General features: G+C 42.4%; 2 protein-coding genes across 6 annotated transcripts in view; both read left to right on the top strand.

The window, feature by feature from the left end:
- The window catches only part of cep126 (centrosomal protein 126), a 333901-nt gene that overhangs the window by 114371 nt on the left and 193510 nt on the right, over positions 1 to 26020 (top strand). The gene's annotated exons all lie outside the window — the stretch shown is intronic.
- Positions 23691 to 26020, top strand: part of cfap300 (cilia and flagella associated protein 300) — a 35816-nt gene continuing 33486 nt past the window's right edge. The window contains exon 1 of one of the 2 annotated variants that reach the window (XM_048597781.1): positions 23691 to 23820. In XM_048597781.1, the coding sequence (XP_048453738.1) occupies positions 23743 to 23820 (78 nt within the window). In that variant the 5' untranslated portion in view covers positions 23691 to 23742. The remainder of the gene's footprint in view (positions 23821 to 26020) is intronic. The other variant, XM_048597780.1, reaches the window with a different exon arrangement.

Below are 26020 nucleotides of genomic sequence, written 5' to 3'. Positions count from 1 at the left end.
GATGCTGCTTGGCCTGCTGTGTTCATCCAGCTCTACACCTTGTTATCTCAGATTCTCCAGCATCTGCAGTTCCTGCTACCATTGACTTGTACTGATTGGAACGAGGTCAGCCAGGTGGACCTCGTAGAATATCAGTTCTCTGATTGGTGCTTTTAATCTGGGCCAATCAGGGAGCCCTAGCTGACAGATATAAACACGAATGTCAGGGGTTCTGTTCATTCTGGAAACAGCTCTAAGCTAACTGGGTCAGTGTCATGTACTATGCACGTGTAAATAAAGGATGACTTGGTGACGGGATATCAACCTTCAGGGAGTTATTTCAATACTTACTGCCTAAAAACAATCCAGCATCACCCTTTGCTTTCTGTCCTTTGCCAAATTTGTATCACTCAATCAAAGCATCTTTAATTGAATGCAACAAAAACAGAAATTGCTGGAAAAGTTCAGCAGGTCTGGCAGTGTCTGTGGAGAGAAATCAGAGTTAATGTTTCGGGTCAACCCGTCCTCAGATTTTTCTCCACTGACGCTGCCAGATCTGCTGAGCTTTTCCAGCAATTTGTTTTTGTTTCTGTTTAACAGCATCTGCAGTTCTTTCAGTTTTTATTTAATTGAATGGACTTCAATTTGGCCAGCACATCTATGATGTTTTCCTAATCAAATGTCTTTTAAAAATTCAAATACGTAAGAACTGCACTGCCTTCATCAACTTTCTCCTTTGCTTCACTGTCAAAAAGTACATGACTGAGTTCTTTATCAGCTTCGCACTTTGAAATTATGCCCTATATCCTTGAATCCAGGTCATTGATATGAACAACAAAAAAGCAATAACCCTGGTACCAAACTCTGGGTGAACACCCATACAAATGTCCTTCCAAACTGAAAACAACCATTCATAGCTACTCTCTGCTTTCTGTCTGATAGCAAATATTGTACCCATGTTTCCCCTCCAATCCCTTATCATTCAATATTACTAACATGCTTGTATGGTAATTTGTGAAATGTACTTTAAAGGTTCATATACACAACATCACTGGACACCCTTCATCAGCTCTCTCTGTCTCTCTCTCTCTTTCTGTTACATTAAAGAACACAAATTTAATCAAACATCATTTGCCTTTAATGTGTTGGCTGTTATTTATTCACCCATATTTTTCCAAGTGTTAATTATTTTTGCCTCAAACTCTTCCCTTTAAAGGTTTCTCTATCAGGGATCGGTTTTATCATGTTTATTATTTAACCATTTTTAAATGGGGATGTAATATTTACAAGCCTCCAGTCCACTGGCATTGCTCTCATATCTGAAGAGGATAAAAATAAGTGAAAGAAGATTCAATAGTTAGTTTCAAAATCTGAAATATTTGTAAGATTAAATATAGGAGAAGTGTAACTAATCTCTTATATTGGTGGATGATACAATAATAAAAAGTAGGTTCAGGTTGATCAAAACTAAAATAAGTGTGAGATTACTAGATTTTTTGTTTAATACAAAGAGTTTTTGGAACATAGAAAGGTTTATCACAAGTGGTTATTCTGGTAGAGACCATTTATTTAAAGGGTTTGAACCATAAGTGAAGGCTATAAAACATTGTGGAGAAAAAGGCAGAGAAATGAAGTTAAAGTAGACAGTTTTGGTTAAAGGCAGCTCTATTAACAGTCTCCTCCTGTGTTGTGTTTCTAATTATATGAACAAGGGTCACTTGTTAGTTAACTGTTAAACCACTTTTCCCGGTGAGTTTAGGATAGGTTATTACCCACTGAGGTAGCACTGCTGATATTTCAACGTAAGTTGTAGATGTCTGGTACAGATGTGTGCATGCCTGCTCAAATTTACAGCCAGAATATAATCTATTGCTCTCCGGTATTTCTGTGCATTTCTAATTGATTAAAAACAGCAAAGCAGCTAACTAGAACGATTTTATGCTTCACTCCTGAAGCCAGTACAATGGAAATGACAGACTGGCACTAACTTCAAAAGAATAAGAACACAAAAAGAATGTTAGAGTCCTCTCATTACCAACAGACTTTGCTAAGTATCATTCTCGCTATGTTTGCCATTTTGTGTTCCTCGTTAGGAAAACAAATACAATAGCTGCTGGAATTATTCAATTGCTAATTGTGGTTGCAAATGTGCATTGTCTGTTCATCAAGTAAAGGCAAAATCAAACCGGATTGTGGTTATCCCATAATCAGAAGGCCTGCCAAAACTCTCCAAGTGGAATCTTCCCAGATCGTGAATGATGAGAGAGATGGCAAAACACGTGGGAGAATCATGTAAAAATTCAATGTCTTTCTTGGTGATGGGGGAAATAAGTCACATTTTCTATTTGAGTTTTGGACTTTTAGATGAGATTGTAGGGATTCTATGATTCTATGATCCATGAGATTCTTGCTCGTGAGTAGTGAGTGGCCCGTTGATTGAGATTACCACTTAATCTTGACTCATTAATATGTACTCTCCTATTCTACCAGATGGAAACTAGTCACCATGAGAAACTAGTCACTTGCTTATTTTCTTAGCATTCAGTCATTGCACCCACCTGATGTCCACTGCATCCCTGCCTTGCTTTGTGTTGACTTGCCTTTTAGCATAGACACAAAACCAGGAAGCTTGTTGTGGTTGTCAACAGTGCTCAGCCAAAGGGGCTGGACATGTTACTGGATAGCACCATGGTATGTCAATCTCACACCTGCAGCAGCAATGTACACAGCAAACACACTGCTTCACTTCAAACAAATAGCCATGTCTCAAAGTCTAAGGGGAGTAGTCCTCAGTCAGTCAGGGATCCCAGCAGAATCAGTCAAAGGCAGCCTCCAATGTCAGTCTGGGACAGCTACAGTCACTCACAGGCTGAGGGAGGTCAGGGTTAGGGTCCTTACCCATAAAGGAGGGAGCGCACCACTCGTCCTTTCTCCCCTCTCATAGGCTGAGGGAGGTCAGGGTTAGGGTCTTTACCCATAAAGGAGGGAACGCACCACTCGTCCTTTCTCCCCTCTCATAGGCTGTTTTCTGAAATGAGAGAGGGGGTGGGATTGAGAGAGACAAATGCAGGTGGCATAGCTGTTAGTGCAAGCGGGGGAAAGGTAATGAAGGGTCCTGAGTGAGTAGGCAGTGCCAGGGCCATACGGGGTTAGTGTGGGGGTATTGTGTGGGTAACAGCAATTGAGAAAAGATGTCTCATACAATAGTGGGCGTGTCAAAGCATGAGCCTTGATGAGAGATGGGTGCAGTGACAGAGAAAGTGTGTGTGAGGTGGCAGAGAGAAGGTGATCTCACTTTACCCTGGTGGGGACAGGAGAAGGTCATTAACCTTTTGGGCGTTCGTCCATATGGCTGATCTTGCTGGCAACCTTGGACCAGATGGCGAGTGTTATGGCTTCCTGTGCCAGTCCTGAGGCTAGAGGGTGTCTTTTTCCAGTAACAGCCTTTCCAGCAGGAAACACCCCCTCCTCACCCCGCCAACATCTGCAAAGCAAGGTCACAATTTCACTCTTACTTCCATGTCCTGGGCAAATATCACAAACTGTACAGGACAGCTGCAATCTGACTCTGTTTGATCGGGTGCACTGCGGCCTTTTACAGATGGCACAGGGTTTTGGAGTGCCAGAATATCCTGGTACGGGTGAGTATTTCACACCAGGCTAAGTGGAAGACTCAGGCTAACATCAGACACCTTCATGATCAGAGATGGAGTTAACATCGTGGATTTGGGCTGATCGTGTGGCAGGGCAGATTGAGAAACTGGTTAAAAAGGCATCCAGGATCCTGAGCTTGAGAAACAAATAGACAGATACAAAAACTACACAGTTATGATGAAGTTTTATAAAACTCTGGTTCAGCCTCTGCTGGAATATTGAATCCAATTAAGGGAATGGACTTCTAGAGATGGTTTACAGGAATTGTTCCAGAGAACAGGAGTTTAATTTCCATGGATAAATTAGAGAAGTTTGGATTGTTCTCCTTCACAATGACTGAGAATGTCTTGAGGGGAAGCCTCTCTCTGATGCTCTCAGATTCCTGCAGTAGGTGACCCTGGAAGTAACACTGATGACATAAAGTTGAGACTTCTCCTCCGTCCTCATAAACAGGTCCTTTCTGAGGCAGCTGCCAGCCAATCAGATCCCAGCAGCTCCACAGGGAGATGAGGGGCTCAGGCATGGGAGTGGGGTGGGGGGATCTTGGGAAGGGAGCGGAGGGGAGGAAGATGTGGGAAGCTGAGGCCCCGGAGGTAGTCAAAGGAGGGCTGAGTTTGAGGGGGATGGGTTATGCCTCTGATGGATTGAAGAGCCCCACACAGAAGATTCTCTTGCCCCTTGTCCAACAGAGACCATGCCACTACAGTTGCTAGGCATGAGCTTTTCCTTAACGTGGTTTCAATACAAGGGAAAGGGTGGAATTGAGCACTTAACTGGCTATTAATCAGCTATTTAAGGTTCTCAATGGGTTCAAGGGCAGGCAAATCATCTAAAGAATCCATCACACAGATGTAACACCTCAGACAGGTTGGACACAGCTCGCTGGCTGGGAGATAGGAAGGCCTCCCAACCACTGCCTCTAGGAGGAGAACATCCAGCCCTTAGGTTACTCGGTTGGAGAGAGATCAATGACAGAAAAATTGTCAGGAACCGTTAACAACTGTACGATTTTAAACATATTGTCCCAGATGTTCTGATCTCCGGGTATTCAAACATGAGACGTACTCTGATAACTGTAATATGACATATCTCAGAGATCCCAATGCACTAATGACACAGTCATTTCCCCAGAAGTTCAAATTTCTGAATGGGATTTGCCCTGATTTGGAACCCAACCCTGATGCAGAGGAAGAAATTTCAGGATTTTCAGACTCACTGACCTTTGTATTGACTCATAAAAATTTAAAAGGAAATTAAAACATGCTCGAACTCCTGAATGAATATAAAATTGATCCTGCCAAGCTCTGACACTGACCCCGATCACAAACTCTCCACCCAGACACTAACCCCCTCCACCCAGACACTGAGCCTCTACCCAGACACTGAACCCACCACCCAGACTCTGACCCCTCCAAACATCTGACCTGACTACCACCGACACCCAACTCCCACTAAACACATGGCCCCTTCTCCTGATGCCTGACCACCCTGAGCACATGGCGTCCAACTGTCCCCCCAGAGATGTAAGCACCCCATTTGCTACCCCATAGTGTCACCCACCTGGAGTATTACTCCCATCAAACCCCCACCCCCTACCCCATAAACTGACACCCTCCTTCCTCACCCATCACCTGCCAGTTTTCTCCCTCAGCCACTTCTACAGCTATCTCTCCCTTGGTCAAAAAGACTTTGGATGTTTAAAGCCCAGAATATGGCAGTTCCTGTCGCCAGTGCTGATCCTAAACTGTGACAGAAGACATACTGACAAACACCTTACGTTTCTCCCAAAGTTTGAGCCAGGACGCTGGCGTCCTGGAGCAGGGTTGGTAAAAAGGAGCAATTATCAGTGCACTGCTTGGAAGATTTGGCCCAGTCTAGTCTGGTACTAATGTTTCTTTCCACCTTTCATGTAGCTTTTGACGTTAACCATCTGAATGCCAAGTTAACTGACCCCTCCTGAAGAATATATTACTGGGGAATGGAAATGAGTAAATGGGGTCATTTTCAAGTGTCAGCCAAAATGTGCCATAAACAGACATATAATGTGTATGGAGATTGGGGGCAATGTTTACATTGTTGCTTACCCTCAATGCCAGTTTTAATAGTAAGTTGAAGATTAGACTTAATAAGCTTAACTAAACTAAAAAACTCTGTTGTCAGTTATTTCTTGTGCTATAAGGATCCCTATCCTTCAGAATTAAAAGTAGTTAAGAAGCATATGCATGATCAGTAATGCTGACTAATTTCATTTCTGACATCCTCGCTGTCAGCTCTCTGTTCTCAATGCAAGTTATTTCCTTGTGTTCACTCCTGAAGGCTGAAGCAGTTCAGAATGTAGTTTTATCTGTTTGATATCAAGACAAATGAAAGAAAATTCAGAAGGTTATTCAAAGAATGTTGTCACTGTAGTCTAACAATGGGAATATAACATGTGGAGCTGGACAACTCTGGCTTTCAGCATCAGCAGTCCTTACTGCCTCATAGGAATATATCACCATGTGGTTTCCTTGCACTGGCTATGCAAAAACATTAAATACTATCAAACCATAACTTAGGTTATAAACATCTGAGCAAAATTATTAAATACAAAAGAACAAAACTTGATACAAACAGTGTGGTTACAGTAATTACAAATGTCTACTAATTTCAAAATGCCAAAAACAATCTTCTCCTGCACAAACCCTGATTTAAAACAGGTGAAAATACAGCCTCATATTATTACATCGCTACGTGCTCACCCAAGTTTCATGGTCAAAAGTCACACAGGGTCTAGGCTCAAAACATCAGCTTTCCTGCTCCACTGATGCTGCTTGGCCTGCTGTGTTCATCCAGCTCTGCACCTTGTAATACCAGGTTATAGTCCAACAGGTTTATTTGAAATCACCAGCTTTCAGAGTGCTGCCCCTTCATCAGGTGAAGTGAAGAGAGGCACAGACTTTATATTCAGAGAGATCAAAAGATCATACAAATGGTGTGAGTGGAGTGTCGACAGGCTGAATAATAGTTCTCTGCAGGTGATCAAAAGTGTCAGATGGTGTGAGTAAACTGTCAACAGCTGAATAGCAAGCAAGGGGATGACCAAAATCTGATCAATTGAGGAAGAGAGATAATTACAAAAAATTAAAAATACTGTGGTGTTAGAGACAAACCAAATGGCAGAGTAACACAATAAGTATAAGAGTCGCACGCCAAGGGTCTAAACATAGTAGCAATCCAAAACTGTACAAATTAACTAAGGCAGAGAGATCATAAAAAGTTATTAAGGTGATGGTGTCAAAACAGGACAGTAATGAAGATTTTACAGAACAGTAAGGTGGGGTCACATGTAGTCAAGTTTCACGATTGACAATGTCAAACTAACTGACCTCTGGCTTCAATTTAGCTAAGACAGAGCCCAAATTTTGAACAGCTTCAACCTGTAAGAAAGTATTCTGATCCACTTAAATGCTGCTATAAAAATCAAATTAGTACCTTTCAGCAGCTACATTGAACACAGTAGACTAGTCAATTAGGATGATCATTTCTGATATACAGTTGTATATCTGAATATCTTTATTGGGAATATATCACCCAGCTTCATCAAAAAACAACCTGAAGTGAACCTTAGTTTTGAGTTGTCTGTATTTTGGCCAATATGACAGAATCTAATAAATAATCCACCAAAAACACAAATGCCTCATTTTTGTTCCATAGCCAAACTTACTTTTCTTATCATAATACAATTGAATTGCATATTAAGTTCCATTCTCAAACCTAATATGGAATTCAATTGCTCAATGATAAGAAAAGTATGTTTGGCTAATAGTTAACTTCAAACCAAAAGTTTTAAACTTAACAAAAGGAAAATACTTATTACAAGGGGAGTGCTATCTAAAGTTCATTAGAAAATATGGCAATAAATAAGTACAGGAAAACATTTATTCAAAATTTTAAACAAATGTACATTTAATTAAAAAAAGCAGGAAGTCAATGGGAAAGATCCATCCATGACATCCTAAAGAAGTTAAAGACATTATTTGATCAAAAGAGGCTTTTAAGGTTCCAAGAAATGGTAGTAAGTATGAGGATTAGGAATGTATTAGAAACCCAAAAAAAGTGCCCAAAAAGTTGATAGAAAGGGGAATATGAGAGTGTACTAGACAGAAAAGTAAATGAGAGTTTGTAAGGGATTTTCTGTTTATATAAAAAGGAGTAGAGTTGCTAAAGTAAATGTTCGTGCCTGCAAGCAGAAAGTTCATCATGGGAAATGAGGAAATGACAGCAATGTTGAACAAATATTTTGTCTCCATCTTAATGTAGAAGACATAGGTTCCAGACCAGATATAATGGATAGCCAAGAGACTTATAGTGTGAAGAATTTAAGATTATTAAGATCACCCGAGAAAAAATATTAGAATAATGTATGGGACTGAAAGCTAACAAATCCGGATGGCGTGTTTCTGAGAGTTTTCGAAGAGGTAGCTGTTGTATTAAATGATGATTCTGCAAGAGCTAATGTTCATGCTACATTGACCTGCACTCATTTTGTTAATGTCTCAGGGATTCTCTACCCCAGAGGATTATTGATGCTTCATCATTAAGTATTGCAAGACTGAGATAGCTAGATTTTTGATTTCTCTAAGAATCAAAGGTACAGGGGATGGGCAGGAAATTGGAGTTCTGAACCAGTCATGATTGTAATGAATGGCAGAACAGATTCAAATGGCCATTTTATCTACTCTTTATTTCTACTGCTCCTATTCTCTTATTTTTATCCTACATTTTTTATTCCAGGCAAAACGCTAACCTGGGTTTCCCTTTCAAATGCAGATTAGTATGTTGTTTATTTCCATAGTTACTGCATCTCTGTCATAAATATATGTTCTCTGGCTGTGTCCTGTTGGGTAGAAAGTTTGGTAGCAATGCTCTGAAGTCTATGGTGACAAGTGTAAACGAAGGTTAAATAAGTGACATCACGAATCAAATATCCATGGAAAGTAAAAATTCTCTGACCATGTTTTAATCAGCCGCCCGAGTTTCAAGTTGACAAAATAATGTGCTGTTCTTCAGATATGATCAGATATTTCAGCCTGCACTTAAACTATATAACACCTTCTTTTGATGTATTGCATGTTATACTAACTCTTGTTTGTGGGTTATAGGTCACCATAGACATTAAGAGTTGCCTCTATCTTTACAAAGCAGTTTGAGACCTGCGCAGTGACTTGTGCTGAATAAAAATCTGTTGCACTAGTTTCAACCACAACACCAACTATCACCAAGTATATAGTCACTTTTTTACTCAAGGCACAACTCTAGAGCAGCTACTACACTGTGTTTTACTGTAAAGCTTTCTGCCAAACAGTAGCCAACTTTCAGAGAAAAGTACATTTCACTCAGGTTAAAAGGCTGGCTATCCTTCAGGTGGATTCATCACTCATCTTGCTTGCATCCCAGGTTGCTCTAGGAAAAGAGGATGGAGATAGTGGATGAACTTATTATAAACCTCCAACTTTCTCAGGATACAGGGGAGATTGCAGAAAGTGACAGAGTAGTTGACTTGACAGCCTTATTCAAGAAAGGCATAGATGAGTCCCACAACTTCGCCCCAGTTGTTTTAACGTTAGTGGTAAGGTTTAAGAAACAAAAAAAATTGCATAAATTAGTGAAGTTTGTCCAGCACTGATTTGTAAAAATCAGATCATCTTTGGTTGATCTGATTTAATTTTTTGATGAACTAATAGAGAAGAGAATGCAATAAAAGTTGGATGCATGAATTTTCAGAAAGTGTTTGACAACGTGCCACACAAATGAAGGGTATACAGGTAGTTTGATCTTAGTGTAGGATAATAGGTCAGCACAACATCATGGGCTGAAGGGCCTGTACTGTGCAGTATTGTTCTATGTTCTATGTTCAAAAGGCTTGTCACAAAAGGTGCATCATGGAATAAGAGTGTTAGTGTCAACATGTATATACAGGATTTGCTCAAGGACAGAAAACGATGAGTCTTGATAAATGGTTATTTTGCAGACCGGAGGAAGAGTGGCCATGTTGCTCACCAAGGGACAATGCTAAGAACTATTCTTTTATAATAACTCTTTGCAAGAATAAGTTAGCTAGTCCCACTTACTCTTTCCCCATTAGTTTACTTCACACAGCAGTAAGAAATAGTTGAGCTGTACTCCTGATAGATGCCAACAGCAATCTTGCTGTAATCTTGGAGCTCGATATTAACTGTTTCCCTAGACATGCTGTTCATATGCAGCTACGACACTAATAATAATTTGCTCAAAGGTGGCCTGTCTGCAAAAGCAGAATAAGTCTAACCTGGCCAACCATCAACTAAACACCAACCTCCCAACCATCGATAACTGAGGGGAGAAATTCTCACTAATACCATGAAGCAATACATACTCACCAATAACCTGATTGTTACATGCAATTGGATTGAGCCAAGCACTCATAGATTCATGAAACAGCACATTGGAAGGCCATTCTGCCCATTGAACTATTCACTGTTGGATAGTGTTGTAGAACAGAGGGACCTAGGGGTACAGGTACATAATTCTGTGAAGTTTGCATCACATATAGACAAAGTGTTAAGAAGGCATTTAGCACGCTTGCCTTCATTGCTCAGACCTTTGAGTATAGTAGTTGGGATGTCATATTGAGGTTGTACAGGACGCTGGTGAGCCCTCTTCTGGAGTACTGTGTGCAGTTCTCATAGCCCTGTTATAGCAAAGATGTTATTAAACTGGACAGGGTTCAGAAAAGATTTACCAGGATTTTGCCAGGAATGGAAGATTTGAGATACAGGTAGTTCTGCTATAACGTGTGATTCGTTAATGCAAATTGGCTTTAATACAATTGATGACTGGTTGAACAAAACAAAGTTACTGGAAAAGCTCAGCAGGTCTGGCAGCATCTGTGAAGCAAAAAATAGAGTTAACGTTTCCGGTCTGGTGACCCTTCCTCCGCTATTGAGCATCAGTGGTGGAGGGAGTGAATGCTTGTGGATGTGGTGCGAATCAAGTGGATTGCTTTGTCCTGGATGGTGTCAAACTTGTTGAGTGTTGTTGTAGCTGCACCCATCCAGGCATGTGGGGAATATTCCATCACACTCTTGACATGTGCCTTTATCTGATGGACAGGCTTTTGGGAGTCAGGAGGTGAGTTACTCGCCACAATATTCCTAGCCTCTGACTTGCTCTTGCAGCCACTGTGTTTATGTGGTGAGTCCAATCGAGTTTCTGATCAGTGGTAACTCCCAGGACATTGATAGTGGTGGTTAGATTGTCTCTTACTGGTGATGGTTATAGCCTGGCATTTGTGTGGCACGAACGTTACTTGTCACTTGTCAGCCCAAGCCTGGATATTGTCCAGATCTTGCTGCATTTGAACATGGACTGCTTCAGTATCTGAGGAGTTGTGAATGGTGCTGAACATTGTGCAATCATCAGCAAACATCCCCACTTCTGACCTTATGACGGTGGGAAGATCATTGATGAAGCAGCTGAAGATGGTTGGGCCGAGGACATTACCCTGAGGATCTCCTGCAGGGATGTCCTGGAGCTGAGATAACTAACCTCCAACAACCACAACCATCTTCCTATGTATCAGGTATGACTCCAACCACCAGAGATGTTTTCTCCCAGATACCAAAACAGAATCCCCCTCGTCCTCACGTACCACCCCACCAACCTCCGGATCCAATGCATCATCCTCCGACACTTCCGCCATCTGCAATCCGACCTCGCTACCAAAGACATTTTTCCCTCCCCACCCTTATCTGCTTTCCGGAGGGACCACTCTCTCTGTGACTCCCTTGTCCGCTCCACATTCCTTTCCAGCCCCACCACACCCGGCACTTTTCCCTGCAACCGCAGGAAGTGCTACACCTGACCCATACCTCCTCCCTCACCCCCATCCCAGGCCCCAAGAAGACTTTCCACATCAAGCAGATGTTCACCTGCACATCTGCTAATGTGGTATACTGCATACGCTGTTCCCGTTGTGGCCTCATCTACATCGGGGAAACTAAGCAGAGGCTTGGGGACCGCTTTGCAGAACACCTATGCTCGGTTCGCACTAAACAACTGCACCTCCCAGTCGCGAACCATTTCAACTCCCCCTCCCATTCCTCATGTCCATCCTGGGCCTCCTGCAGTGCCACAACGATGCTACCCGAAGGTTGCAGGTTCGGGTAGCAGGAACAGCAACTCATATTCCGCTTGGGAACCCTGCAGCCCAATGGTATCAATGTGGACTTCACAAGCTCCAAAATCTCCCCTCTCCCTACCGCATCCCAAAACCAGCCCAGGTCGTCCCCGCCTCCCTAACCTGCATTCCTCCCACCTATCCCCTCCTCCCACCTCAAGCCCCACCCCTATCTCCTACCTACTAACCTCATCCCACCCCCTTGACCTGTCCGTCCTCCCTGGACTGACCTATCCCCTCCCTACCTCCACTCGTACACTCACCTTTACTGGCTCCATCCCTGCCTCTTTGACCTGTCTGTCTCCTCTCCACCTATCTTCTCCTCTATCCATCTTCTATCTGCCTCCCCCTCTCTCCCTATTTATTTCAGAACCCCCTTACCCTCCCCCATTTCTGAAGAAGGGTCTAGGCCCGAAACGTCAGCCTTCCTGCTCCTCTGATGCTGCTTGGCCTGTGTTCATCCAGCTGTACACCTTGTTATCCCATTGGTTCCAGTTTAGCTAGGGCTCCTTGATGCCACCCTTGGTCGAATGCAGCCTCTGTAATTCAGCTGTATTGTCCATGTTTGAACCAAGGCTGTAATGAGGTCAGGAGCGTGGTGGCCTTGGCGGAACCCAAACTGGGCATCACTGAGCAGGTTATTGCTGAGGAGGTGCTGCTTGATCGCACTGATGATGACCCCTTCCATCACTTTACTGATGATTGAGAGTAGACTGATGGGTTGGATTTATCTTGCGCTTTTATCCACAGGACATTCCTGGACAATTTTCTACATTGTCAGGTAGATGCCAGTGCTGTAACTGTACTGGAACAGCTATCCAAGTATTTATGCTGTAAACAGTAATAGGTATGCCCCCTGCATTAAGTTTCTATTACTGTGTGTTTTTACATTGGTTTTAGGAGGCGTGTTGATGCTTTTACCGCGATTTTTTGGGAGATGTTACTGTCTTGAAGCTTCGCTTGGTGAGGGTTTACTGAGCTTATGTGAACAATTTGATAGTCTGTAACATTTGAACAACTAGTGCACTCTGGTCCTATAGGTGCCAGTTAATAAAAAGCTTGCTGTATATTGTTATAGAACTTCTCGACTACTGTTTGAGCTACTGTTAATTTGCCATTAACCAAGGGAGAAAGGGGTAGACTTTGAAATCCACAGAAATTATTTTCTGTGCTGAAATCCGCCTGTGCATAAGTTTTACAGAGAGCAGTACAGGCCGATGATTAGCAGCAGATTTTCATGCTGTCAGTGGTAGAACTGTTCTCTTTGCTGAAACATCTTCACAATCACAGAATCCCTATAGTGTGGAAACAGGCCATTCGGCCTAACAAGTCCACACTGCCCCTCCGAACAGCATCCCACCCTGACTCATTGCCCCACGTCTAACCCACCTAACCTAAACATCCCTGAACACTATGGGCAATTTAGCATGGCCAATCCACCTAGCCTGCACATCTTTGGACTGTGGGACGAAACCGGAGCACCCAGAGGAAACCCACACAGACACAGGGAGGACATGCAAACTCCACACAGACAGTCGCTCGAGGGTGGAATTGAACCCGGGTCCCTGGCGCTATGAGGTGGCAGTGCTAACCAGTGAACCGTGAACAGTAACCAATCAGCTTTTCTGTTCAGAGATGACACCACATACCTCCAGAGCAGGTAGGACTTGAACCCCAGTCTCCTGGCTCAGCAATAGGGACACAACTGCTATGCCAGAAGAGCCCATATCTTATTATACACATCCCAGGAACATGGGGATCTATTCTTCTTAAATCCCATTGACTCTTGAGCTGGTCACAGGTCCACAGATTGGATTGGATTGGGTTTTCGAGCCTGGAAATGGACCTTAGGAAATTGTTATTCCTGTCTATTTACCCCTTAAACCCTTCTGCTCCCCTACTCTTTTTACATTCCAACATATAGTGAATAATTTCCGTCTGAAAATGTAACATTTTATATTGCTTGGTACTAAACTTCTGATTCCACTGACCTATCCATCTTTTCTGTTGTAATTTCTTTAAAGACTGATATCTTTGAAAGAAAGATTTGAATTCCCAATGATCAACCTGAAGGAAACACGTGAGATTTCAAGTTTTAGGCTCTTACAGTAACATATAGACTAAAAGCAAAATCAACAAAACACCATTTAGGAGACAACCAGAACTTGGTTGAAACAAAAAAGGCAGTAATGATAATGTTAATTCATGTTTTAATGCTCCTGATAACGCGATGGTGCATACATCCACATTAAAACATCCTCTCCACAGGATTGTAGTCTTTCTCGGTAACAGCACACACGCATGCATCTGCACACATATCACTCAAACCACCACCACCCCTTTCCCCTTCCTTCAACGTCCAGTACAGTGTCAGTTTACCCATCTTGCTGACTTTCAGCATCCGGTTACTATCAAAATGCACATTCCTCAGTTTTCAGAGAATTTCCAAACCAACTGCCAGCAGAAAGGTTTCTGCTGTCGTGATTTCTCCTTGCGACCTCATGAGCAGAAATTTTCCCGAGCTTCTGGATTGCTACAGGATGTATCTCTTTGACCAGAAACTGTCTTCCCTCCTACCTTCTACCTGAGAGCTCATTAATGGTTTGTTGCCTCCTCCCCTCTGCTGACCGCACCAGCAGCAGCCCCTAGCTGTCTATGAGATTTTTCTCTTTCTCTCTCTTTTTCTCTGTCTGTCTCTGTCTCTGTCTCGCTCTCTCTCTCTCTGACTTGCTCTTTCTGTCTAAAAAACTCAAAGACTAAAAGTCTGTTACAGTCAAGCCGGGTCTCTTGCCTTAGTCTTCAGGGAAAAACATTTTGCACCTTGTTCCCATTAATCTGAGCCTGGACCCTCTTGTCCCAGTGTAATCAATCCACCGGGGGCTTACTGTCAGGTAGAATTCAAAGAAGCTCACATGATTCTTTCCATTACTCCATGTTACATAAGAACATAAGAACTAGGAGCAGGAGTAGGCCATCTGGCCCCTCGAGCCTGCCCCGCCATTTAATAAGATCATGGCTGATCTTTTTGAGACTCAGCTCCACTTACCCGCCACATGTTACCTGGAATTAAAGCGACGAATAAACTTCTCATAAAACCTCACATTCATAACACCTCTGGAAATAGTCTCCAGTCCTCTTCACAGCTCAGCTGTTGTTGGGGTATCAGGTTCGGTCTCCAGAAGGTTGACAGAAACAGGGCATTGAAAATGCTGTACAGCATACAGAGAGCTAAAGAAGAGCCTAATGACCTACAAGGGGCAGGGGGGGTCGGCATTGAGGGCTAGGGAAATGGAGAGGAAGTTTGAGCATTTCCTGAGAGCCATTGAAAGAAGAAATGAATCAGGATGGAACTCAGAAAAAAGTTATAAAGTGCACACACCAGGCCAGTAGAGTTTAAAGAGGTCAATGATGAGTATAAGGAATTTACAAAGAATGAAGGAGCTAAACCAGAGTTCTGATTACCCAAAATCTTCTTTCCAGATTTAAGTATAGTCAGAGAATGTCCCCACATGAGTGGACAGCAGTGAGGGAGCTAAATTGCTCGACTGAAAAGCCACACAGCAGTGCAGCAGATGGTAACCAACCAGCTGTGTATCTGACAGCACACACAACAGATTGCAAACAACCCCATCATCAAAGTCATGGAAATGTGGAAGTAAATACTTCGGAAAATGAACAACACCTTTAAAAGCCACAAGTGCAGCAAAGATAAAATTAATTACAGGATCAGGTTCAAAACTTAAATCCATCCAAAGCCAACCTGTTTTTCAATCTCCTGAGTCAGGGTGGGATCATTAATAACCTTTCTTTTGAAATTCACAGAAAAGCATTTTGCTGGAATTATTTAAATTAGGATAAATTACCCTAGAGTAAGAAACCATACACATCACATACAAAACGTATTTGATCTTGGGCAGGAAGAAAATATGAGGCCAATCTTTTTCCATTTACAGTTAAAATGTTTTGTTGAGTGTAATTCATGGTGCCTGGTCCACCACGGCCTGCAGAGAACTTTCAGATACAATCTCCTGGTCTTCATCTCATTAATTATACAATCAGGTTCTCAGTACATTTTTCAAGGAATCACATGACAGAAGAAAGAAAGGTGCTCTCTACTACTGGGAAATTCCACCTTTCAGGTCTCTGCTACTATAGTTAATCTCCAGATGCACACCACTTAGAATGAGGCTCCCAACATTCACCTTGATGGCCTTTTACAGCTTTGGCTCCACGTGCCCGCTGTGGCCCTTTAATGCCGACATGCCAACTCATATTTCCCGACTGGCCCCTTCTGGTCTCAATGTCAACGTAATACTCATACCCCCACCCACTCCCATGGCACATTATAGCCCCTATGCCAATTTAATTCGAAGTCATCTCAAATCATGCCTCACCAGCCAGGGTCAGGGTCAGGGTCAAGTTTGGGGTTAAGATTAGGGTTTAGGGTTAAGGTTAGGGTACACACCATTTCAGAAGCTGAAGGCCAGGAAATACCCCTCACACTGTGTTATCTCGCGATTGTTGTTGAACACATGTCCCAGTGGAAAGGAAAGGTAGCTGCTCACTTCATGGGGGACAGGGACCAGGAGATGTTGGTCTTAGACAGGATGGCCCCACTTTCTCCAACCAACAAACACAGCAGGTCACAACAACAAATACAGCTTGTAGGGAGACATATTGCAGCTGGGGCTCGTGCTGTGTCCTGGATGAAAAGGACTACCCAGCTGTGCAGGAAAAAGCTCCACAGGTTAATTGCTACCATCGTCTCCCTGCTACCTCACCCTCAAAGGGCCTGCATCCACTCTAACTCTGCCTTTACACAAGCATCTTACCAAGACTCATGGGCTATGTCCCTCAGTATTGTCCATTCAACAGCTCTGTACCAACCCTTCCTGCTCACTGTGCTTCCTACACACTCAAAGCACCTGATGAAGTGGCTGCACTCCAAAAGCTGTGGTTTGAAATAAACTTGGACGATAACTTGGAGTCATGTAATTGTTGACTTTACACACTCTCTGGGTTAGGATTAGTGTTAGGGTTGTGTTTAGGGTTAGGGTTAGGGTTAGGGTTATCAAGATACAATGATGTGAGACATCCTCCTGGCTTATACTGCAAAGCCTTACCAGATCTGTCCAGTCATTAAAACCTTATCACAAGGAGGTCTGTGATCTCTTATACTGTGTCTAGTTTGTGGAAACAAAAGCAGCATTTTTTCTCTGTTGTGTATCTGTATTGAATATTTTGTAAAGGTCTCATCAGTCATGTTGGGAGGGAGTAGCCTTTCTTTCCCTGTTTCCCAGACCCTGTATAGTCTCAGGATCTTGGAAGGAGACTGAAACCTATGAGTTCTCTGGTTCACAACAGTCTTGGCAGCTCCTACAGACCACCAAAATCTGGCACTGATTGTGAAATATAATTTGAACACAAGGGGTAGAAGCCTTTTCTGTTGACAAGCTCTGTAGTTACTGATAGGGTTAGGATTAGGGTGAAAGTATCATGTATACAGTGAAGAGCACCCTGCACCTGGGGGAAGCCACCAAAGGCAGAGAATCCCATTAACTCTCTGTCACAGGAGAAGATCTGGAGAAAACAGCGTCGGTGATGTCAAATATACACTGACTGTGGGCTGAGGATTAGGATGTGCTACACAGATCCCTAGTTATCCCTTCAAATGAGCTGCTGACACACAGTTGGGATCTTGACAGCTACTGGGATGAGTTAGCCTCCCAGTCTCCTAAGCATAGGTTGAATTATGGGGAGTGAACATTAATCAACACCTGCACTGATATTCAACAGTTGAAGAAAATGACAGCAAGACCTGTAGATGCAGGTCTCATCATTCCCCTCTGCCTCCTTGGTGGATCTTCACCTGTTTCTCTCTTGGGAGGTGGTGTGGCAGGTGCTAAAGGTTGTTCTTCTCTCTGTTCTTGCTGGTGAAGTTGTAATCGCTGTCTTCAGAGTAGCACCGCATCACATTGGATCTAGCGATAATGTCCTTCATGTGAGAATGGTTAGCAGATAGTGTGTGGAAACTGTCAGAGAAGTAATTCAACTTCATTGAAGAATCTTCTGAGTCTGACATCCATAACAATGAAGCCTCACATTGTTCCCACACGTTGTGTGATATAGAGAGTTCCCAAAGACAATGCCATATCTTCACAAAGAGCCTTGAGCTATGTCACTGCATCCTGTATATTGTGTAACTAAAATTGTCACATTACATTTGGAGTAGAATTCTGCCAGTAAGCCACATGATAGCAGCCCCCCACCTCAAAGAAAAAGGACTGTTCCATGTTGCAGACCATGTCTTTGCATTCTTACAGTTCAATGAGTGAATCTAGCAGCAGCCATGCATCATATTCCAGGAGTGTGGTTGTGAAATAGAAACATCAAGTCTTAAGTGCCCAGTTCTTCTTAAAGTTGCTTCGCTGACATGACAAGAAGTGACACAATGAAATGCTGATGATTGTTTGAGGCTATAATTATTAAAGTTCCTCCTTGAACAATGAATGAAGCTGGTGGGTGGCATTACTCAATCAGTGGGGTATGATTACTGCAATTTCCCCTGGCAGAGCTTCAATTCCAAAATTTTTACTCCATTCCAAAGAAACTTACTGCACCCACATTGCATCCGGTGTTTTGTATAGTTACTGTACAGTTGACATTTGGTCTGGAATGGTAAGGGTTCCAACCTTGTTTCTGTGTGAGTGAGTTGTGGGCTGCACCTGTGATACACAAACTCCCCCAATTTCATGTTTCCGTTTGTGTTGTTGTCCCTGTGGTCCCTATGATCTTTCAGCCTGCCCCGGTCTCCGTTGATCCCTTTACAAAACTATTAAAACCCCACTTTGTCTCCTGAGACCATGCCTTTGTTGGCCCTACATTCTCCCCACTTCGAGGCATTTCTGTTTGAATACCCCTTTCCAGAGCTTTCAGCTCCCTCCCTGTGATCACTATGAAGTCCCAACCTACTATCTAATTGCCCTGAACAGTCAACATTCCCTCAGCAACAGTTCAATGAAGCCAATCTGCAGACTTTGCCACTCGTTGTCCATTTTCCCCAGGACTCCATGGGGTTCCCCCTGAGAAGCTTTTTGACCAACCCCCCACAGGTGACTCATGCCTCCTGACCCCCCCCAGTGACCTGGCAGGACAGCCCCATTGACCATGGCCCTTCCCTCTTTTGATGTCTCAACAAAACGGCAAATAATGGCCCTGTCATTCCCAGACTGTTTGGAATTGACCTGTCAGCCTGACTGTGACCCAGTCCCCAGGCTGCAAAGACAAGGATCCCAGGGCTCTTGTAGGAGCTAGTGGCTGACTGAACATGGCCCATCCCTGTGGACAGGAGTAAACTGAACTCCTTGACTGTCCATGGGGGCATCTGGTGAATAACCTTCCCCACACCAAGGGCTGTTCCCCTCTGACTTTCACACATGGCCATTTGCTTGAATCAGTCTCATTTCTCAGTGGAGAAGAGAATTTAACATAGCATATAAATAAGGTGAGTTGGGGTTTTAATGATACGCAAATGCAAGAAAATAAGGTAGTGACTGCTCAATGGTGAGACTCTCAATTTGCCATTTACTGCTTGAAGGGATAATCTGGAGCATCTTTCTCTATGTTTAGAATCTGATGTTTTTCATTCTCATTGTATCTTCTCACCGTTACTCACCAGGGAAGACAAAATTCACCCATAAATTCAGTCTGTGACATCAAATATCAGCCATTATTTATAACATTCCAGTCTGAAAAGCACTGATGAACTACCACTCTGTAAATTAGTTTAATTAATTTTGTATCTATGCTACCACATTTATTTTAATATTACTGTTTCTGCTGGATAAGGAACTTTTGGGTGCATAATCGAAGAAGTTGTCGGTGCAAATAATTTCAGGTACCCAAATATACAAATGAAATCTAATAGTTTTGGGTCCTCAAGAAATTATCAGTTTTCTGGAGTGGGGGTTAATCTCCAAACAATTCTGTGTCTCAAAGTCATGAAGAAGGATTTCAATGTTTATATTTGTGTGGTTTTCTGTGTGAAATGAAAGGTTTTCATCAGGATATTAAAGCGACTTTGCCTACTTTCTTTGTTCGATTGCCAAGGGATGATTAACATTGTTGTTTTGAAATGATTATTGTGTTTTAGGTTTTTACGAAAGATAAGTGATGAGAAAACATTGTAAACCTGTGCAACCCAAATTTCCCTCAGACGCTGACAGAAGTGGTGTTTCCAGACTACATTCCCACTATTCATTACAGTGAAGAACAGGATACAGATCACTGAACCGGCTGCAGCATGTGAAGGTGATGTAGATTCATGCACTGTATGCAACTGGTTTAGAATGTGGGGTGGAAGTAAATCCACACCCTCTGAAGGGTCTAGGCCCGAAACGTCAGCTTTCCTGCACCTCTGATGCAGCTTGGCCTGCTGTGTTCATCCAGCTCTACACCTTGTTACCTCTGTAAACCCAGACTAGTTGCTAGGCAACTAAAGTAAGTGGTCTGAGGAATCAACAAAAGTTGATCTTTGAATTTCATCTGCTTTTATAACGTGAGATACACCACTGGTTACACAGCGGTAGACACTTTGTCAGAGTGAAAACATCAATTTCCAACTGGCAGGAAGATACCTCTGTGGACATTGCATTATTTTAGTTAGTATTGTATCCATGGTATTTCCATTTTGTATCTTATTAACTAATTTTGTTCATGTCACCCTTAAAAACCTTTTAGGAAATGAGCAAAGATAGAAAACACAATTTTCAGTAAAGTAGAATAAAGTGTCACATTTGAAAGTGTACTGGTTCTCTATGTGGTCTTGCACATGATAACTAAAATTAATAAATTGATTATAAAAGTCATGCTTTACTCTATCGAAGTTGTCACATCTAATCTGGTTATGAAGAAGTCATATGGGTGAAGATGTACCTCATGGTGGTAGATGCTGGAGTGATGAAGGAAGGATTTTGTTCAAGGACATTATTATTGGGACACCAGGAACAGCGTTTATTAACGCAAATATGAACACACAGTTTAGGACACATCTTTGAGAGAGATATTTGCCACAGATGCCTCACCCAGAGCAATTAACCTAGACAATGGCCATTCAGTTTTATCTGAATGGTTTCTTGCTGCCCTGTTGAGATACAGAAATTGTATATCATTAATGGCATACATCGGGAGACAACCCATGCTGAGAACAGGATATGACTACATGGAGAACAAAAACAAAAGTTGCTGGAAAAGCTCAGCAGGTCTAGAAGCATCTGTGAAGAAAAATCAGAGTTAATGTTTTGGGTCCAGTGAACCAGGTTAATAATGCAATTGGATGGCTCAATTTATGGTATTGCTTTATATATGAAGGCACAGAGAATGGGCACAAAGAAAAAGGTTAAATAGGTCAATTTTGTCAGCCAGAAAATAGAGTTCTCCTACTGAGGAAGTGCGGTTTGCTCAACTACATTGGCCGTGGCAGGTTGTGGGGATGGGTCTGGGTGGGATGTTCTTAACAGGGTCACTGAGGATCACATGCTCTGAGGATCACTGTGGACTTGTTGGGCCAAATGGCCTGTTTCCACACTGTAAAGATGCTATGGATTCTATGGATAAAAACTGTTCTGTGATTTTATTTCCCATGAAGAGATTATGCATTAAGCAAATCAGTTGTTCTTTGCCATTTCGATAGCCAAAGGTAAAGTTAGAAACAAGGGTCTAGGCCCAAAACGTCAGCCTTCCTGCTCCTATGATGCTGCTTGGCCTGCTGTGTTCATCCAGTTCTGCACCTCGTTGTCTCATAAACAGTTGAGACATATTTTCTACATACTTTCTATATATCACTGGCAGAGTCACTGAGGTAGTTTCAAATTAAAATGAATTATGATTGCCTGGTTGATGTTCCTATAGAACACCAGGTGAACACCATTGCTTTTTTGATATGTCTCACTGTCAGTGTACCTTTAAGAGACAAGCTTGTGATATCATCACTGTTTCATGGCTTGTGACCCAAGCCTGTTTTCTTGGGTACCACTTCATAGAATCATAGAATCCCTACAGTGTGCAAACAGGCCCTTCAGCCCAACAAGTCCACAGTGATCCTCAGAGCATCCCACCCAGGCCCAACCTCCTATAACCCACCTAATCTACACATCCCTGAACACTACGGGCAATTTAGCATGGCCAAGCCACCTAACCTGCACATCTTTGGACAGTGGGAGGAAACTGCAGCACCCAGAGGAAACCCACGCAGACACGGTGAGAATGTGCAAACTCCACACAGACAGTTACCTGAGGGTGGAATCAAACCTGGGCCCCTGGCGCTGTGAGACAGCAGTGCTAACTACTGAGCCACCGTGCTTGAAGAATGAGATGCTCCTGGAAGCATACTGCTCAATTGCAATTGAAGATTTTGTTTATAATAGTTAACTGTAATAAATATCTGATGGATTCTTCAATATAATGATGTCCATGTCCACTTTCTTACGTTACAGAAGATAATGTAAGAATTGCTGCATCAGGTAAAAACACCCAGCTCGAAGCAAAATCATGGTTAGCAGTGGTGGCTCTCTGTAAATAACTTGGTGATAGATATTTGGAAAACTAATTGAAGAGTGACCACACAACAGCCTTGGACATCAGAAAACTTGAACAATGTGCAGAACAGTTTCAGTGAGTGCACATAGCTGTACTGATCTCTGGATAAGACTTTAATTTATTCCTTCAGGGCACGTACATTTTGCTGGCTAAGTCAGCATTTATTGCCCAAAACTAATTGCCCTTGGGATAGGTGGTGGTGAACTGCCTTCTTGAAGAACTGAAGTCCATTTGATGTTGGTACACCTGCAATGCTATCAGGGAGGGGATTTCAGAACTTTGACCCGGTGACACTGAAGGAACAGTAACATTTTCCAAATCAGTCAATGCTGTAGCACAGTCAGGGGGGATGCACCCTGTGAACTTGTGTCAGAGAAGAATATTGTTCCTGTGTGCACGGCCGATGAGCAGCTGCAGAGGAAATCCCCTCCCTCACCAGTCGGCTCACTTACCCAACCCATCGTGGGTCCCTTCCCAGCCATTCGCCTCAACATTGCACACTGTTCATGAGCTTCATGGTTGGTGTGATAGTGAGTGATCCTCTGTGAGTAGTTTTCAGCCTCAGTGTTAACGTTCTGCTGAAACCCCAAAATCACCCTCTCTTTTCCAGTTGTGCATTCCATTTAACCCACCAGCACTTCCCCATTCAAGCTGTGTGCATGTAACTAAACCAGTCGACATATCCCTCTTTCCCTCCATGTTCCCCAGTCTCTTTCCCCAACTCCTTAGCTCTAGCCCCTTTCCCCAAGTTGAAGACATAAAGAGTCCACTCTGGTTTCCATTTGGGGTTTTCCTGAAGGCTAGTTGTTATGTTGAATTTGGAAACCACAGAAAGTTGTGTGCACAGCCCAGACCATCACGCAAGCCAACCTCCCATCTGTTGACTCCATCTATACTTCTCATTGCCGCAGAAAGGGTCTAGGCCCGAAACGTCAGCCTTCCTGCTCCTCTGATGCTGCTTGGCCTGCTGTGTTCATCCAGCTCTACATCTTGTTATCTCAGTTTCTCCAGCATCTGCAGTTCCTGCTATTTCTCTAACCTTGTATTCCTTGCTCTGTCTAAACACTCTATGATCTGTATGTCCTTGTATGTTATAATCTGCATGTATTGCTCACAAAACAAAACTTTCCACTGTGTTCAGGTACATGTGATAACAATAAGTCAAATCAAATCAATAAAGATCATATGCCAAGTTGGGCTGTTAATGAGCCATTTAACAAGCAATAATGATCATATGCTAGGGACTGATCATGGCCTAGTGAGAATCTTGCCACACCACTTGAGAAGAGTGAACAAGATGCAGCAAGATAATCTCCATGTTGAAACTGGCCTTGCCGAATATCTCACTCAATTCTACCGATCATCTTGCCAGAGTCTACGTCATCCAAAGCCTGGTAAGTTTCTACATAAAGTCTTTAACAGCCTTGTCCGATAACTTCCTCTCTGACACCTTCACAGACTTCTGCTTTTGAAGCTTTCTTCTCACTAACTTCTAAGCACCTGAGGATTTCTCCCCAGCCCTGACTGCTTGGAGACTGATATTAACAGCACTTCTGCTGCTATGGGCCTCTTCTCCCATTCATAAAGCTGATTCTTGTTCCTTCTCTCTCTCCCCCGTGGCAAATACATAAGAAATTATCTCCTCACATGCATGCTGGGTCTGTAGCTGAAAACACATGACTTTTTGTAAATGCAGCTTGGAACTCATTGTTCTAATTCATTGAAGCAAAAAACTAAAATCTACTTTTCTTCCATTTTAGAACCTGTGATCTCAAATAATAATATTAGTATATTGTGAACCTTCATGACACAATTAAGAGTTTTATAATTCTGTTTGCTAGTTCTCTCACTATAATGTTGCAAGTTTGCCCCTTATCTCTGCATCTGTAAATGAATTGAAGAATGGTCTTGCTTGCTTATGTTATAAAACACATGGATTCCAGCTGCTGTATTGTAAGGTTCAGCCTCACTCATACTTCACCTTCTAGTATTGACAATATTTTATCTGGAATTTTAAGGTCATTGTCCAACAGTTCTGAAGTGTTCAGTTTGTGTGGGCCTCTATATTTCCTTACCAATTTTAATCTTATTGGCCTGTTTATCTGGTTCTGAAATATTGCAGTCCAGAAAAGATATGTTCTGTGCATTATCAGAACAAAGTGAACTCAAGCAGGAGATTCAAAATTTGTTGCATTTTATGGTCATCCTGTGGCTTTTACAGGACTATTAAGAGTGTCTGGAACAGACAACTATCCAGACTTTCCTTTTACACCTCGTCAGAACTCATGGCTTGGCTCCCTGGATAGCAGCACTGGACTAGTCCCAGCTGGATCAGACATTGTTCTTGACTGCAATGATACAGCTCTTCCTGCTTTCCTGAATTAGATGAAACGTCACCCATAAGACGGTGATTCTGGATCAAAAGGCTTCGGGGGGAAAATTTTACTCAGAGAGAGAAACTTTATGCAGTCTTCCTTAAACTGTTGACTGTTAATAGATGGAGTCCTCTAAGTCAAAGTCTAGAATTTCATCATTTCTTGACCTCCTGAATGGATAATAAGAAGCAGTAATTTGTTCCTCTTTCTATGAAGTTCTGTTTAAAGCCAAACCCTTCAGAATCACCCAATGAATCATTTTTGGTGCACAAACTTTACAGCAGGTATATCTACATTAATTAAGCTCTCCCATATTTGAGCAATTGCATCAGGATCCAATGCTAGCCTGAGCGAGGTGTGCTGTCCCAAAACGAAGGTACAGTGTATAGGATTCTTGTAGCACTGCAGACTGATTTACACACAGTAAGTTAATACCTGATGGTTGTTTCATTTCCATATTAGTTCCTTGTGCCAATTTCATTTAAATAAAGCCTTTTTGTGGATCCTTTTACTCTGAACTATCTCAGTTATTTAAAATGCTATTCTAACAATTGACTTTACTGGGATTTAGTTCAAAGAGGCTGAAATTACAAAGGAGAAAAGGCTGGCAAAACATTGTGACTACAATTTGTTTGCTACACAAACAGAAAGCTCCAGAAGGTTTAATTAGTCCAACTCATATCAATCTCCTCATGAAAAGTACAATAGAGTAGGCAGTGCATCTGTTTCTGGATGTTGTGCATTGCTGTTTATTTTAGAAGCTTCTGAAATCTTTAACAGCAGGGCAGACGATAGGAAACGGAAATAGAAATCCACTGGGGAGCATGTTCTGAACACTCTAATTTTCCTGCAAGTTTACAGGGGTCACAATATGCTCACCCTATTGTAGTTACATACAAATTCAAAAACAACACTTCAATAACCACCCTCATTAATGTAATATCTATATAAAACATAGTGGAATGCCTCACAGGAGTTTACTTAAACTTCTGTCATGTTCCCTATCATTTGTATTCTTAGGCCAGCTGTCCAGTGTTTGAATGATAGTGGACATCACCTTGGATCAAAAAATAAAGAGGGGCCTTTAAAAGGGTTCTTGGGCTGTGTCCAAGCACAGAGCCTTTTATCCAAATGGAATTTTTATTGAAGTAAAATAAAATTTTATAGACTATAGACAAAATGTTGAAGGAAAGTTTAATGATGAGTATGTAAATAATCC

This window comes from Rhincodon typus, chromosome 6, assembly GCF_021869965.1.
Source record: "Rhincodon typus isolate 14 chromosome 6, sRhiTyp1.1, whole genome shotgun sequence".
NCBI lineage: Eukaryota > Metazoa > Chordata > Chondrichthyes > Orectolobiformes > Rhincodontidae > Rhincodon > Rhincodon typus.
This window is presented reverse-complemented; position numbering and strand designations above follow the sequence as displayed.